The sequence below is a fragment of the Lissotriton helveticus genome, chromosome 9 (assembly GCF_964261635.1).
Source record: "Lissotriton helveticus chromosome 9, aLisHel1.1, whole genome shotgun sequence".
Taxonomy (NCBI): Eukaryota; Metazoa; Chordata; class Amphibia; order Caudata; family Salamandridae; genus Lissotriton; species Lissotriton helveticus.
The window spans coordinates 788,217,247-788,234,147 of record NC_136070.1 but is presented as its reverse complement, the minus strand read 5'-3'; the positions used below and the strand labels follow the sequence as shown (position 1 = coordinate 788,234,147).

At 45.9% G+C, this 16,901-nt stretch overlaps 1 protein-coding gene across 3 annotated transcripts in view; it reads right to left on the bottom strand.

The window, feature by feature from the left end:
• Positions 1-16,901, bottom strand: part of DMPK (DM1 protein kinase) — a 1,011,012-nt gene that overhangs the window by 213,008 nt on the left and 781,103 nt on the right. For all 3 annotated transcript variants that reach the window (XM_078660914.1, XM_078660912.1, XM_078660913.1), the window contains exon 9: positions 754-833. In XM_078660914.1, coding sequence (XP_078517040.1) covers positions 754-833 — 80 coding nt within the window. The remainder of the gene's footprint in view (positions 1-753; positions 834-16,901) is intronic.

The window sequence follows — 16,901 nt, the reverse complement described above, 5'->3', positions numbered from 1 at the left end:
GCTCACTTTCCTCCTCCTGGATTGATGTTGAAGCAAATGTTCATATTATTGACTTGTTATTAGCCGTTGCGTTTCAACAAATCACTGTTAATTGGAAAGACTCCAAGGGTATTACTTTTAAAGCCTGGTGGTTCAATGTATGTTTTAATCACAGACTGGATACTGTTTGTTTATCCCATCACCCTAGCCCCGAAAAGACATGCGCTATGGCTCCCCATTACCCTTTACCTGGATGTTTGTGCCAAACGATCCTTTCATTTACCCCCAATTCAGCAAGAAGTCTCGAAACCCCCTTGAATAACCTTTTGTTCCTTCTTTCTCTCTAATATCTAATTATCCGCATATTTATGCATTGCTTCCCATGTTATATAGCCTCATTGATTGTACTCTTTAAATTTCTAGCCTCATCTCTGTTTTATTTCCCTTTTTCTTTCCCCCCTCTTACCTACTTTCCATTATGATACTTATGATGATATCCTAGTTTATTTTCCATGTTGCTGATGCTGTATTTCATTTTGCTTTCTGTAATAACAATATTGTTCATCTCAATAAACTTCTACTTGAAACTAAAAAAAAGATACTATTCCAACAAAAAGACATGTTAGAAAGAAGCTAAGCAAGTTTCTGTAGAACTAGGATCTGGCCCACTTCTTGAAAATTGTTAGTAAGTTTCGGGATATCGGGCGAAAAAATACTAGAAACCAGGTGACTGGATTGCCACAACACGTGCGTAAAGTACTGTTTTCAACGTACCTGACCCCAGTGTAGGAGTATCCCACAAAAGGAAGATGGACGCCCAAAGGAGAGCTGTCGATGACGTCTGACAGAGTTTCCTAAAGCAGAAAAATAAAACGACCATTAAGACACATATCTTGTACCATTAACATGCAGTAAGAATGTATTCTTAAATTAGGTCCTGCTTTACTAAGTGCTTTTAGGGGCTTCACTCCCACATCTGTTTCGTAATTACTGCAGGCACCCAACAAACACATCTGCTACCTGGCCCTCCTTCCCCACTGCATCCTTTCAAATAAACCAGTCTGTTCAGGCTTGGATACGGCATAGTAGTTTCAAGGTACAATCTGTGAACTATGTACGACCACAGTGGCATTTCACATGGCAATGGTATTCGAATTATAATGCACACTGCTGCCAGGGTATTTTCCTTTGTTCACATAACTACCTGCATAAATACGGCGAAGTCATTGCCTTAGGTACAATCACTCCTAACGAGTTATGTAATGAATACAACTATTGCCAAGCCTCCTGTGTTTTTATTTTACTAATATTATAATCCATCTGTATCTGTCATGGCATGTTTTATTTCCTAAAATTAGAAGTTAAGCTTGTTTTAAAATTGTGAATCGCCATTAACTTTGCTCTTCCACCGCAGAAAGACAACAACACTTTCGAAAAATGCGAATTCGAAAGAAAACTACACTATCAAGGACACTGGATTAAGGGCCAGATGTATCAAGATACACTTTTGCGATTCTCAAATAGCGATTTTTAAGGAATCGCTATTAGAGAATTGCAAAATGGTATGTATGTAGAAATTCGCAATTTTTTAGCGATTTCTTAAAATTCCTTAATTGCGATTAGCAAATTGCTAATCGCAATTAAGGAAACATTTCCCATTCATTTCTATGGGCCAGGAGGCCCATATGAATGAATGTGAAATTATTCTCAATTTGCGATTTGCAATTTGCTAATCGCAAATTGAGAATAATTTCAAGGGTTCAGGGGTGTCCAAAGGACACCCTGTTGCACCCCTGAAATAAGCATGGGTGCACATGTGGTGCACATACATGCCCTAAGGGCATGTATGTGCATCACACGGCACTTTGAAAAATGCAAAAATTGGCTTTTTTCAAGAAATTCGCAAATTACCACCAACTTGAAGTTGGTGGTAATTTGCGATTCCTTAGGGACAATTAGCAATTTTTTTTTGCATCATACATTGCATTTGAGTAATCGCACATTTTGCGATTCCTTAAATGCAATTGCAAAATAAGGAATCGCAAATTTGTGATTCCTTATTTTGCACTGAAATTTGCAACATACATACCATTTTGCTCAAATGAGTTCGCAAACGGCGTTTGCGAACCCATTTGAGCTTCATACATCTGGCCCTAAATGCGGCTTGCCTGTTTTATTTTTATTGATTTCTTTACAGTTTATAAAGCGCCAAATCCACAAAGTATAGCTTTGAAAAAAGATAACACCAAACAAATTTAAACTTGAAAAATTCCATGTGGCACCACTATGGCTTAAACATCACGTCAAAAGAGAAAGAAAACCCTTAATGTGAGAATTATGTACACAAACAAATCTCAGTGCAGTTGGGGACCTCTTTGAAGATAAACTACTGCTGTCATCTTCTCTACTTCAATGTAAACACAATCTAAGGAATATGCACATTTATGTTTTCTTCACATTGAAATTAGCCATCTGCAAATTCCCTTACAAGAATATTCAACCTCATCTATTTCAGGTATTAGCCTCCATCACTAAAAAGGGCCATCACGCCTCTTTATTTTATGGGAATGCATTTTAATTTATAAATCTCTCCCAGTGACAACAAGTAATTTGACTAGATAGCCGCCCTCGAGTTAGAAATTAGATGTCATAGTACATTTAACTCATTTTACAAATCTAAAATCTACACACTAATCTCGCACCCAGAATTATATTTATTCACAGATCCCTTGAACACCTTACAAAAAAGTTTAGATAGGGTTTATTTGAGTCTGACGAGGTTTTGAGACTACCCCAAAGACGGTGCTAATGCTACTACACATCTGAACCATTACTGCACTGGTCTTACCCTGCTGGAAACAGTCCGAGGGGACTGCAGCGCTGCTCCTGCCACCACCTAGCTCCCGCTACCAGTGAGCATCAATGACCAAAACTCCCAGCGTCCTCCCCGTGGCGCCAGCCACGGCGTCACAGAGAAAGAGCCAGGAGGCGCTTAAAAACGCTCAAGGGCTCCCGCAGCGTGGGTCCCTCTGAACCATTGCTGCACCGGTCTTACCCTGCTGGAAACAGTCCGAGGTGACTACACGCCGCTCCCACCACCACCTAGCTCCCGCTACCAGTGAGCATCAACGGGTGCCGGAGACCACAACTCCCAGCGTCCTCCCTGTGGCACCAGCCACCGTGTCACTCAGAAAGCACCAGGAGGCGCTTAAAAACGCTCAAGGGCTCCCGCAGCGCGGGTCCCTCTGAACTATTGCTGCACCGGTCTTACCCTGCTGGAAACAGTCCAAGGTGACTGCATCGCCGCTCCTGCCACCACCTAGCTCCCGCTACCAGTGAGCATCAACGGGTGCCGGAGACCACAACTCCCAGCGTCCTCCCTGTGGCGCCAGCCACCACATCACAGAGAAAGTGCATGGAGGCACTTAAAAACTCTCAAGGGCTCCCGCAGCGCGGGACGTGCGCGGGTGTGCCCGGGCCAAGGGCGGGCCCGTCCGCGCCCGTCAGAGCCAGGAGGAGGCAGGGCTGGGCCACCCCTCTTTCATCGGATATCTCAAACTATTCAGGACTTGGTCAGTTGTTTTTGACTTTGTTTATTATTTGTAATGTTATATACATCTTTATTCTTTTTTGTGTTTTACTTTTTACTAAGATGTCATGAGCAAGGGTAATCGTAAGGGGGCAGGCAGCCCAGGGGTTGTAGGTACTTTGGATGCATTTTTTATGCGGGCTGAGTCTGTTCTAATACATGAAATCAAGCTCATCCAAAGGAGACTCTCCCTAGACCCCGTGGAACCTCCTCTGAAGCTCTTTTACCCGGTCCCTTGCTAATTCCAGATTTAGCAACTGACTGTATGCCGCCAGTGGTTTCTTTGTCCCCAGCACCCCAACCAAATGATACATCCAATTTAGTCAGTATTCCATCTCCTGCCCCCTCTCCCCCTGCCAAGATCCTTACACGCAAACAAAGATCTGTGCAGACCAAGGATGGGGAGGGCACAAATACAAACAAAAAAAGGAAAGCGTGTGCACTGCCCCAAACCACGCACCACGCCAGTAAAGTGGCAAAAACAAGAGGGACTGCTCGGGGTAATAAGGGTGGCCCCCACGCCGCTCCAGCCCCAGGTATCTCAAGGCTATCAGGTGGTAGGAATCTGGCCAATGTTCGACAGGTGTCTAGTGAATTTGAAGACCGTATTATAGCCAAACTCAAAGAGAAATTTTCAGTTATGCTTGATCCCTACTCACTAAACATTGATTCAAGACTGACCAAAATAGAGCAAGATCTTTTTTCCCCAAAGCCCACATTGAGTAATGGAAATCCTGGTGGCATAACTGAGCATAGTTTGGCAACGGCACATACAACAAAACCGCCCACCACTGAGGTTGGTCGTCGCGCAAATACTGCAGCGCCGGTTCCTATTGTAAATTACCGTAGCTCAACTATCACTACAGTTAAGGCCGGCCCTAGGTGGGAACATGTTGGGCGCCAAGATCTAGGGACGTCACAGGGTGGCTTGGAGATCCCCAGTGACTCCCTGAACTTACCGCCCGAAGCCACACCATACACCATCATACTTTCCATTGTGCCAGTCCTTTCTTCTGGAAACGAGGAACACTAGTCATCCCTTAGCAACAAGGCTCTCCACTTGCTGAATACCAGAACTGGGCTGGGTAACCGCTTATTCCAAGAATTTAAAATGATACGCAGAATTCCACGGGTAGGGAAATCACCGAAGTCTTCTAGAGGCGATTGTGTGGTGCTGAATTTTGGGTCCCCACTGATGGTTAAAACTATTTTAAACAGAGCGGGGGCTAGGCACTTGAGTTGGGATAATGTTAGCATTCTGCCATTAGTTTTTTTTATCGAAATACCTCTTTTCAAGTAACTGGAAGGGTTGGTCCCAGGGACGTAGTCTATGTTCAAGGTTGTTATGATTATGAAGTACCAACCGACAATAGATTTGAGCTTTTCTCTAACCTGGAGGACATTGACTGACTAAGTTGTCCATTGGTCTCTAATAAGACCTTTCGTCCAATGGCTGAGTTGGGAACGGGTGACTGGGTTTTAGGCCCCACTAATAAAGGAAGTTCACCTCTATCCACACCAAATGGGCCGAATTTCGAAAAGACTCCGGGTACACATAGGAGTGGTATGGGAAGGGATTGTGGCCTAACACCCGTAGTTAATCACCCAAATGAAAGGGTTAATTCTCCTGTGGCGAGGTGTGGCTTTTGCCATCAGCTAGGTTACAGTGATAATTACAGTGACACAGTAGGACCCAAATTTGCTTCATGGAATATCGCGGGGCTTTCACAAAAAATAGCCTCTGTTGATTGGTCTGTATTCATTGAGGAGCTCGATATCCTGTTTTTTCAAGAGACTTGGGCCGTGGACCAAATATTACGTCAAGGTTATCTAAACTTTTCCAAAGCTGCGAAACAGGGGCAGCGTGGTAGACCACAAGGGGGATTGACTACTTGGGTTAGACAACGTGATCAGCTCAAGATGGAGGAGATTTACATTAATTGTAGGGACATCCTCATAATTATGCTACAACAGGCAAATGTTCCATACCTGCTACTCATTAATGTCTATTCAAGGGGTTTGCAAGGTGGGAAAGCCTATCTTACGGTAGCATTTTTAGATACTTTTTTATTAGAACACAGAGGTGACCAAAATGTAATGATAGCTGGCGATTTTAATTGCACATTTGAACCCCTAGATTTTCATGATATAAATTTTAATGCCGAGGAGGACGCTCAGTGGTCCATTACTCCACTGGATCTTCCTGTAATAAAAAGATGGTCGAGTGCAGCACTCCAGCTAAAAGTTTTTGGTCTGGAACAAGGGGTTAGGGCAGTTAATGGGAGATCCGTATGTTATGCCCACCTATAGCACTGGCCAGCGTACTAGTTGAATAGATTTTTTCTACTCGATAAAGAGTTCTGGTCCAATTTAATAGATATGGTGGTCTGCGAATGACCCGAAAGTTACCATAACCCGTTATTATTCTCCTTACGTTCCGAGCATACATCCCGTGGAGCAAGGTTGGCACCACGTATAGATTATGTAGAGGCCCAATTGACAAATGAAACTAGATGAGTCAAATGGGCAAATGTGATTAAAAAGGATGATCATACGAAGCAAATGAGTAGGTTGGTAGTTAACTCCTTAGGTACTCTACAGACTTGTGCAATACAGGACGAGTTTAATTTTACCGTTGTGCAGGTCCACGAGGATCTTTTTACTAAGCTCAAAAGCTTTTTTATTACTAAAAAGAAATAACCCATGATTCACTCGGGCTTTACAGCTGCTGCCTGGTATGACACATCTAGTCGCACTGCCTATAGAAGTTTAGCTCTGGCAATCAGGTCAAAAGGTAGGGAAGACATACGTAAGGCTAGGACCGCATATAAGGCAGCCCAATATCGTGCCAAAAGGGACTGGGACGAACAACATTGGGCAGAATGGCTAAAAGCGTGTTCTGGAAGAAATAAGAATGCTTTTTGGCACATGGTGAAGTGGGGCAGTGGGTCCCCTAGCAAGGTGCCTACGAACCACGTGGTGCCAGACCAGTGGGTCTCACATTTTAAAGCCCAGTTCACATGTGCTGGAGATGCACACGATCTGTTTGAAATGCCAACCCCCATTTCCAGTCTATATTTTACTAAGAAAGAAGTGGAAAATGTTCTACTCCTAGTCCCAAGAGGCAGGGCGCCTGGGCCTGACTGCATTCCTGCTGATCTGTTCAACCATGACATACACACCTGGGCATCGTACATTCAGCTCCTTGTGAATGCTATCACCAATGGAGCATCCATGCCCTGTACTTGGGTAGGAGCAGTTATACTTCCCATTTATAAAAAAGGAGATCGCTCCCTATCTGGGAACTACAGGCCCATAAGCCTTATTGATTGTATACAAAAGGTGTCAGCAAGGTTGGCAATAAGTAGAATTCAGGCCTGGATGGAGGAACGTGACATCCTGTCCCATCTCCAGGTCAGGTTTTGGTCATGCACTAGCACTGTAGATCAGGTGCTCAGGTTTATCCTCATATATTGGCGTACCGTAGTACTAGGGAGAGGCACCATCTACGCAGCCTTTTTCGACCTTAAGTCGGCATTCAACCTCGTTCCCCGTACCAAGATGTGGTGTACTTTTTTAAGTTAGGTATGCCGCTGGACATTCTGGCTCTTTTGATTAAGTTGCCGATAACTATGCGCAGGTGAGATGGGATGCGCGGGGAGGTACCACCGAAAAGTTCCCAGTTGAGAAGGGGGTGAGACAGGGGTGTGTGTCACCCACCCTCTTCTCAATATACATTAATGAGGTAGTGCAATATTTTGAGAATTTTCCTACGGATGCACCGTCTTTAGTTGGGTCTAAGATCCCTTTACTCATGTTTGCAGACAACACCCTCATTCTTTCCAAGACGAGACAGGGCCTTCAATGTGCCCTCTCGAGATTCGAGGAGTTCTGTGAGGACCATAATCTTATTGTCAACGTGGACAAAAAAAAAATATGGTCCTACGCAACTGCAAGACCATCGTGGGCAGTGTCAAAATGAAGGGAGGTACTTTAGAACAAACCGAGATTTTTTCTTATTTAGGGGTAACAATTGACAAAAAACTTAGTTGGAAGCCCCAAATAGATTTGCTCACTGTCAAGCATGCTCAACTCTCGGGTGCTCTGCTGAAGGAGCAGAGTCTATCACACACCAAACCAATTGCCCCCGTGTTACAAATTTATAACACCAAAATTGGCGCCTCAATCCTATTCAGGACGTTCGGGCTGGACTGTTCCCATGAGGCACAGGGTCAGACTGATTTGCATATGGCCATGTCTGAACTGGGGTGGCAGAGTGGGCTAAAGAATGGTGATGGATTAAACCCAGATCGGTTGACTGGGTGTGAGTGTTTGATTGGTTCAGATGCTCTGTCCATTACCACCCCCTTTTGTACCGCTCAATCCTATACGGGGTAGAGCTGTGGGGCTATGCCAATTTGGATCCTCTGGTGGTAGCACAAAACAAATTCCCGAGGTCCATAATTGGCCTCCCTCAGTCCACCCCGTTATCACCCCTATATTTAGACCTGGGATGCCGTTCGATTAGGGATGTGGCACACTACAGGCCAGTTGCATACTGGAGGAGGCTTTGGGTAACACCTGAGCTGCTTTCACACTATGCTCTGGCTCTACTAGAAGTTAGAGAAACTGATGTCACTTGAAACATTTTGTGGTTAAGGTGTGTTAAAAATACACTCTGTGAGATCGGAATGAGCCGCTTATGGACATCCCCTGCTGAAAGTACATTTTCAACTAAAACTGAGCTAAAGGCTGCTTATTGGAACATGTTAATCATGAGGCGGTTTGCAGCTTCCACTAGCCCCTCCTTGTCTAAAGCCTTCCTTGACAGCAAGCATGAAGCCAAATACGAAGGTTATTGGGATCTAATTACCACCCCATAAGACAGGAAACTGTATCATCAGTTTAGGGTGGGATCGCTCCCTACGAACATTTTCACTAATAAATGGTGTAGCTCAAATATCAGCAACTGCCCCTTTTGTCCTGATTTGAACGAATCATTGGTACATATCTTCTTTGCCTGCCCAGTGTACCGTAAATCTAGGTCCCGATGGCTGAAACCCATATGTTCAAATTTGGGGACCAGGTCCAGCAGCGAGGCATTCAGGATCCTAAAAACATCTGTGGAAGGGTCCATTGTGTTGCAAAGTACCTGGGCTGGGTGTGGGTGATTCGTTGAAAAGAAATGAGGCTTAGGTAAATGTCCATGCCTATGTCCTGTAGTTTTATATGATCAATCTAGCACTATGCACGTTATTGTATTCATGATTCACTGTAATCTAAAATAATGAAGGCTGGTTCCCCAGGCGGCAGCACTGCCAGGGTGTATTTTAGTGTTTTTAAGTTATTTATTGTATTACCATGAAATTCCAGGGTGGCTGTTCTAATTTCAGATAATCATTTTAAGATGTATGTTGGATACATTTTATCTTTCACCTCTATGTGTATGTCGTTTTAACTTTTGTGATTTTTTTAAAATCGAAATAAAGTTTATGACTATGACTAGGGCTACTACACATGATGCTCAAGTATGAGTATGGTAACCTCTAGTGGATAAGGTTGAAGAAGAGCTGAATCATTTCCTTTATTGAAAAATGGTGATTCAATCAGCATTGAAGAGTCTTGTGAGTTGATTAAACCCTTATGAAGGACTATCCATGAATGGCAACACATTTCTATATCTTTACCGGCACTGGCCTCAATAATCGTACTACGTATATGGAAAAAGATTGATGAACAATCACATCACTCTTGATTGACTTCGGTGGTCTTCACCCGCAGATGTCATTTTACTGCACTCAACTCCTCTACGTTTTATAAACTGGTTAATAGGAAGCTTTGGGATAGATTGGATTTATCTCTTAAAAAAGAGAAGTCCTCTTAAATTTCTTTACAGAAATATTCACTGTGCAAGCCTTTTCAATAATAATGCTCATATCCTTTATTGTCCAAGAACGCAAAAAGAGCCTCCTAAGAGGAACACTGCAGGCTAATTCTTCCTACTCTCCTTCAAGTCACAGCAGCTTTTTCTCTTCCTCCAATTATCTCTTCCTCTCTACTCTCCTGCTCCATACTGTTCCTATATCGGGCGGTCACTTTTTTAAATTCGATAAGTAATATTTTACCTTGTCTGTAGAGGTGTATAACATAGACATTTGCACATGACAATGGGTTTAGCCGAAAAATAACCAGTGTATTATAGTACAACGAGTTTGCCTCCATAAGGGCTAAGAAAGTTAATTCAAATTGCGACTACCCCCATTTTTTGTAACAATTCAGTATGTATTTTTTTTAACGTGTATTGTGATTTTTCCTATTATATATTGGGAAAGGGATATGAACAAATTTTACATTAAGGGATCGATTCCGATTCGGGAAACTAATCCGTACGACGATTCGAATTCGTAGCCCTTTCCGTACGAATCGTACAAATTCGTCCAAATCGCGTAGTACAGTCTTTGCGAACCGTACGAAAAGCAAGGGAAAATCCGTACGATATGGACCCTCACAGTGAACCGTACGAATCGTAAACTTGCTGTACGGCCCGACAAGTACGATCCGGACCGGGTAACGAGAACGCGATTCGTACGGAAAACGTTGTATGAGCAATTCGTATGGAGAGCCACACAATCACATACGCACCGTACCCCTGCAATCATGGGGGTATGCACCGTACCCCTATGCACCGTACCCCTATGACCCGTACACCTATACACCGTACCCCTACACACCGTATAACTATACACCGTACCCCTACGCACCGTACCCCTACGCACCGTACCCCTACGCACCGTACCCCTGCAATCATGGGGTGTACTCGCATACCCGGGGGGGGGTCCGTTTCATACGTGGTTCGAGTCGAAATCTGCTTTTACAGACGTTTTGAGCTCCCGTAGAAAAAGAGTTGTACGGAGTGTTGACGTGACGAATTGTACTTGCTGGGTCGGAAAAAGCTGATTTGATCCGTATGGACGTCGTGTACTGCGTGTTCCAAATGCGATTTGTACAGATTTTTAAGTCGTATGGTCTTTCGTACGACTCGTACGGAGATCTGCTTTGAGTTCGGATCTTACTTCATCGTACGTACGGGGACGTTTAAGGTGTACGATTCGTACGGGAAATATGCTCCGTACAGCTATTCGTTGGGGATTTTACCAAATCGGCCCCTAAATATTAACACTAGACACATACCTACTTAAAGATAAACCTGTGTGGTCACAACTTTTAATCCATTTAAAATAAAAACACTTTGTATGCATAAATCAGCAAATTGCTTGATAGATGATGGATTGTCCAGCACGCTTCTAATTATGTGACGTGCTAGAAACTGTATAATCCCAATGGGCCTTGTTATAAAAGGACTATCATAATTCACCTTCTAGAACTTTGGGATACCAAGGGGTATTCTCTCACACATTCTATTTAATATCCAGGCCTGACTGGAAACTAATTTCACACCTGACAAATTTTTTCCAGTTCCATTACTCAATTCGAGCCGTAATAGCTTAGTTGCCTCATACCAGCCCATCCTGCTCGATAGCCTAGAGCTGGAAGCACATGAGGAAATGCTTATGAGGCAGAACAGCTAGTTTGGCTGTGTGAACAGCTATGCCAACCCAATATAGTGTGACTGATCACTTCAGGTCAAGTGACATAAGACTCCTGCTTCAAGCAATGTAGTGTAGCAATAATGCCCACTTTAGCATATGCAATCTTGTACGAATATCAGCTTCAGAGCAGGCTATGCAGGACTGTCAGGTTGAGGCCAATTGATATAGCTGGAATGCCAACTTGAGGGCATGAGACATAGTGGAAATGTCTACTTCATCACATATGAAACAGATGGTATGCCCACATTCAGGCATTTGATGTCGTTTGAATATCCTATTCTAGGCTTGTGAAATGGCAAGAATGTATGTCCAGGCTGGAGTCTGTCAAATGTCTATAATGCCTACTCTAGGGAACACAGGATAGCTAGAATACCTGTCTCATGGCATGTGACACTGCTTGAATGTCGATGTATCATAAATGGAATTTCCACTTTAGGTTGGTTACCTAGCTGGAATATCTGATTCATGATATGTGAAATAGCTGGGAAGTATGCATCGGGACATGTAGCTCCACTTCGGGATACGCGACATAGCAGAAACACCCTCTCATGGGCTTATTTCTGGGCTATGTGACATTTCTTCAGTGCATGTCAAAATGTGTAACTGGACTGCCTTCAGTGCATCACAAGACAAAGTTGTAAGATCTGCTTCTGGACACATACAAGTTAGAAGCTTCCCTTCATTAGACAGTTTGAATGTAGCCAATCAATGGCCTTCATTCAGGGAATGCCATTCATGGTGAAAAAGAGAGGATGTACCATTTATGGAAAAAGTAACATAAATGCAAATTCTTCTATTAGAAAGCTGGAATATCACAACAGTGTGTGAACCCCTGGTAACAGAACATACTTACCTCACTGGAGCGGAGAGATTACAGGGTGGAAATCCACTGACTATGAAGGACTTGTACCTATGGTGTTTAATGAACAGTGATGTCCATTGCTTCAGTACACAAATTAAAATAGGAAATGAGCACCGCTCTCAGGCAGCATCAAGTAAAGAAATACAAATGTATGATATGGCACATGTGCAGTGAGATCGGTTATCAGCAATGTCATCCTCAGTCTTCAATTTAGGCTACATGATACAGATTGCTTCCAGCATCAAGCTCCTCAAAACATGGAACAACTCATAAAAATGCCTATATCAGGGATAAAATCTTTTGCTGACCAAGTTAGACCTGGAAATGTCATCAGGTAAGGCCAAGGGTCTCACCCTAAATCCTTGTGCCACCTCTGAAGGACTAACTACCTATGTTTCTTTAGAGAAATATTCTGTGATGTTGTGAAGATTTACCAAAGAATCTTACAGACTAACCTTCAGCTGAGAAGTTCAAACAGCTCTGTAACTAGGGAAGCACAAATGGTTATTGGGTATTTAGCTTTGCAATGTTTAGTATTAAATCTTTTTATTGCAAGAAAATATCACAACAAGAACAATGGCTCATGCTGGAAGTGACACGGATCACCCATGATAATACAAGCAAGTGAAAAGGCCCACGATGCGCCCAGTTCATTTGGTGTAATACACAGCAAGTCGCCTACAACCCAACTGGGCCGGCCGCGTATTTAGGGATCGGGAGCCGCCTTCGAATGTAGTATGCTGTGAAGTAGAACAGTGACAATCCCAACTAGTCCCTCCCCAAACCCCACCCATCCCACCCCCCTCCTTGTCCAGCGGGTAAAGCTACAGGAGAGTGATGCCATTTTAAAGTGTTTCCTGGGAGGGTGCGCGCCTCCGAGCTCTCGGTCTACGAGATTGTGTGGTAGGGCCTGTGTCACGGGGCGGGACCCCGGGGTATTGACCCCGACGTAGACCCCGAGGCGGGCATGGACTGGTGGTCGGCTGTCCCCCCCCTTACTCCCCTTTCTGTTTCCACACTGCAGTCAACCTCATGGCCGGAGGCGTGGTCCCTGAGTGACGCTAGCGCCCAGTGGAGAAATCGGGAAGAAGAACAATCATCCTGCGGCCCCTTTAATTTTGACAGCCAGGAGACCGTGGCGCCGCCCCCTTGGTTCGCCACGGAACCAAAAGGAGACGCGACCCGGAAGAGGATGGACGGCGTTTCCCGAGGTGAAGGCGTGGAGATCAAGACGGAAGAAGAAGGTGAAGCAAGTCGGACGAGCCCAGCAGCTGACGACAAGCCAGGAGGCCACCGGACCTGCGATTCGCCCCGCCACGTTCCCGCGGGAGGAGCGTGGCTCACAAAGGTACGGGGCAAAGTGGTGGGCTGGGTCTCTCGGAGTGGCAGTCCAAATGTGTGAATAGACCCGTGTATATAGTGTCCAGTATCCAGAACCCCCTCTTCCCTCATGAGCACTTACAGCACAGTAGCGGGTGTGTGAATACTGCACTACAAGCACTAGGTGTCCTTCACTCCCCTGGCCCCGATATTTCCCTGGGACGAGCAACGGAGTAATTCCTCTCTTTCTTGTTGTTTTCTCCATCCCTGGGATCGCCTCCCCTGCACCGAGAAAGAGACCCCAACCTCCACGCGAACCTGAGAGCTAAAGGACTGGCGGGCTCCCACAGCCGACGGGACCGATACACCCTGGACCATCCGGTGTTCCCCAGAGGTGTCAAAACGGAACCGGACGAATTTACCCGGCTGCGTGTATCTAGCAGAAGGCGCAAAGCATACCTGAAAATAAAACCATCACTGAAATCCTTATTGCAGGTGTCTGACTCAGTCCCTTCCGCCCCTCCACCTACTGAACCCCTAACATTGGTGTCAGAAGTGGGATTGTCAACACAGTCCGTCTGTACTGCCGAGATGGACGCCCTCATCCAGCATCTGGTGAAGGGGCAAGAAAAACTAGAATGGGCTGTGGAGAACCAAATCACGACCTCGCAAGCAGATCGGGACTTGTTTACCAATACCATCGCAGCCCAATTGGAAAACTTCCAGAACAAGGCAGCCCAGCCAATAAGCAACGTCATGGGGGAGACCAGGGTTCACGTTCCCAACCCTTCAGGGATAGCCCTCCAAAAGTATGTACATGGGGAGGACCCAGACGCCTTCCTCATGAACTTTGAACGAGCGGCCAGGGCGTTAGGATGGCCCGAAGAGAAGTGGCCTTTCTTCCTGGCCCCCCTATTAACTGGCGAAGCACAGTTCGCCTACCAGGTGGCCAACCCTGTCGGTACGGCCCCCTATCACCTTATCAAAAACGTCATCCTTGACCATTTGGGACTAGACCCCGAGGCATATCGTGTCAGATTCAGAAAGGAAAAAGGGGTGCCCGGGGAAAACCCTAAGACTCTATTCTTCAGACTGAAGATGATGGCCGACAAATGGCTGAAACCAGAGACATGCACCAAAGAGGAAATACTGGCCAAAGTATATTTGGAGCAGTTTATGGAGGCTCTTCCGTATGGGTCCCAAAGATGGCTTCGACAGCACTCCGGGCTCTCCGTGGACCAGGCCATAGAGATGGCTGCCAATTACGCAAGGGCCCAACCTCGAGGGCTAGGATGGGAACCAGACAAGTATATAAAGAATACGCCCCAGAACAAACCAGAAAAAAAGACCAGAGTGCCAATGGAGCCCCCTAGACCTAGACCGTTGCGGATGGAACCCCACATCAACAGGGGCCCGCAATGTTTCGAGTGTGGAGAATGGGGCCACATAGCCCGTCTGTGTCCCCGAAAACACCCACCCGAGGAGCCGATGGAGGTTGGCTATCTTCCCAGAACGGTGCTATACTCAGCAGAGTTGGGAACCTCGTTCCATGTGAGTATGCAAATAAACGGCCAAACAGTGAGAGCACTCTTAGATTCCGGTTGCAGGCAGTCTGTGGTTATGAAAAGACTAGTCCACCCCAGTCAATACGTGCCCGAGACAATTGTCCATATCCGTTGTGTCCATGGGGACGTAAAACCGTATCCCGTAGCCGTAATCACCCTATGCCCCCCCGACAAGCCGGAATGTGAGGTCAGGGTAGGGGTGGTGGACTACTTGCCAGAGGACATGATTTTGGGGGTGGATAACCCGCGGTTCCTTGCACTATTCCGTGAGACAGTGTTTGCTGGCGACAGGAGCATAGATGAACCCAAGGCAGCATTCCTCACCCCTGATCCCTGGGTACTGGACCGCAGCTTTAGACACGCCCAAGCAGAGGACAGAACGCTATTCAATGCCTGGGAGGCAGCTCACGCCGACCAAAACACACAAATCCCCACGTTCCCCAGGTTCGTGATTCATAAGGACCTTCTGTACCGACAGGAGGCCGTAGGAACCCGACAACAACTGTTAGTACCAATGCCCTTCAGAGAACAAATCCTGTTCTTTGCCCATGCCCATCTAACAGCAGGACATGCGGGCAAGGAGAAGACGACTGAGAGCGTGTTACGGCATTTCTATTGGCCAGGCATATATCGAGACGTACAGGACTATTGTAGAAGGTGTGACATATGCCAGAGAAAGAACACGCACAGACCTCCAGCCGCTCCTCTACAACAGATGCCCCTGATAGGCGTACCCTTTGAGAGGGTAGGCATGGATTTAATCGGACCCCTGCCCTCCTCAGCTAGAGGATACCGATACGCTCTAGTCATAGTGGATTACGCCACTAGATTCATTGAGGCTTTCCCACTACGGGCTCCTACAACAGCTAATGTGGCCGAGAAGATCGTGGAACACTTTGCCCGGGTTGGCTTTCCCAAAGAGGTCCTCACAGACCAAGGGACCCCATTTACATCACGCCTGATGAAAGAAGTCTGCAAGTCCCTGAATATCCACCAGTTGAAGACGTCGGTATACCATCCCCAGACCGACGGCCTGGTGGAAAGGTATAACCAAACCCTGAAAAACACCCTAAAGAAAATGCTTGCTTCGGAGGGACAGACCTGGGACCGCCTGCTTCCACTGGCCCTGTACGTGCTCAGGGCACAGAAGCAGAGCAGCTTAGGCTGTTCTTCCTTCGAACTGCTCTATGGCCGTGTTCCTAGATCCTTATTGGAAATAACCAAGGACAGTTGGGAGACCCAAGAGGCTCAGGAACAGTCATCCCTCCTGGACTACACCCTACAACTACGGTCGAAGTTGGGAAAATTGCAGGGACTGGCACTTTCGAACCTGGAACAACAGAGACACAAACAAAAGACTTATTACGACCGAGGGAAGAAACTGAGGAGACTCCGGGTCGGTGACTGGGCACTGCTTCTCCTACCGTCGGTGACCCACAAGAACGAATGGGATGGTCCTTACGAAGTGATCGAGACAATAGGAAACACTACCTACAGGCTCAGGCTGTCTGCCAACAAGACCCAAAGCTATCATATTAATTTATTAAAAAAATGGATAGGGCCCAGACCGAAAAGCAACAATCTTGTTCTTCCCACCCTACGAGAACAGAGCTCAACCCTAGAAGAACTGGTGGTGAACGCGGACCTGAGCCCCGAGAAGAAAAAGGACTTAATGGGAGTCTTGCAGCAGCTGTACCCTGTGTTTTCTGACATTCCTGGGAAAACCACACTGGTGGATCACCACATAATACCGCCCCCAGGGAAAATCATCAAACAGAGGCCTTACCGAATTCCCGCTTCTAGACGAGAAGACATCAGAAAGGAGGTGGTGGACATGTTACAATTAGGGGTGATCCGTCCGTCTAACAGCAGCTGGTTCTCCCCAATAGTTATGGTGCCCAAACCCGATGGCTCGAGGAGGTTCTGTATGGACTTCCGAGCCCTGAACGGCATATCTGAATTTGACGCATACCCTA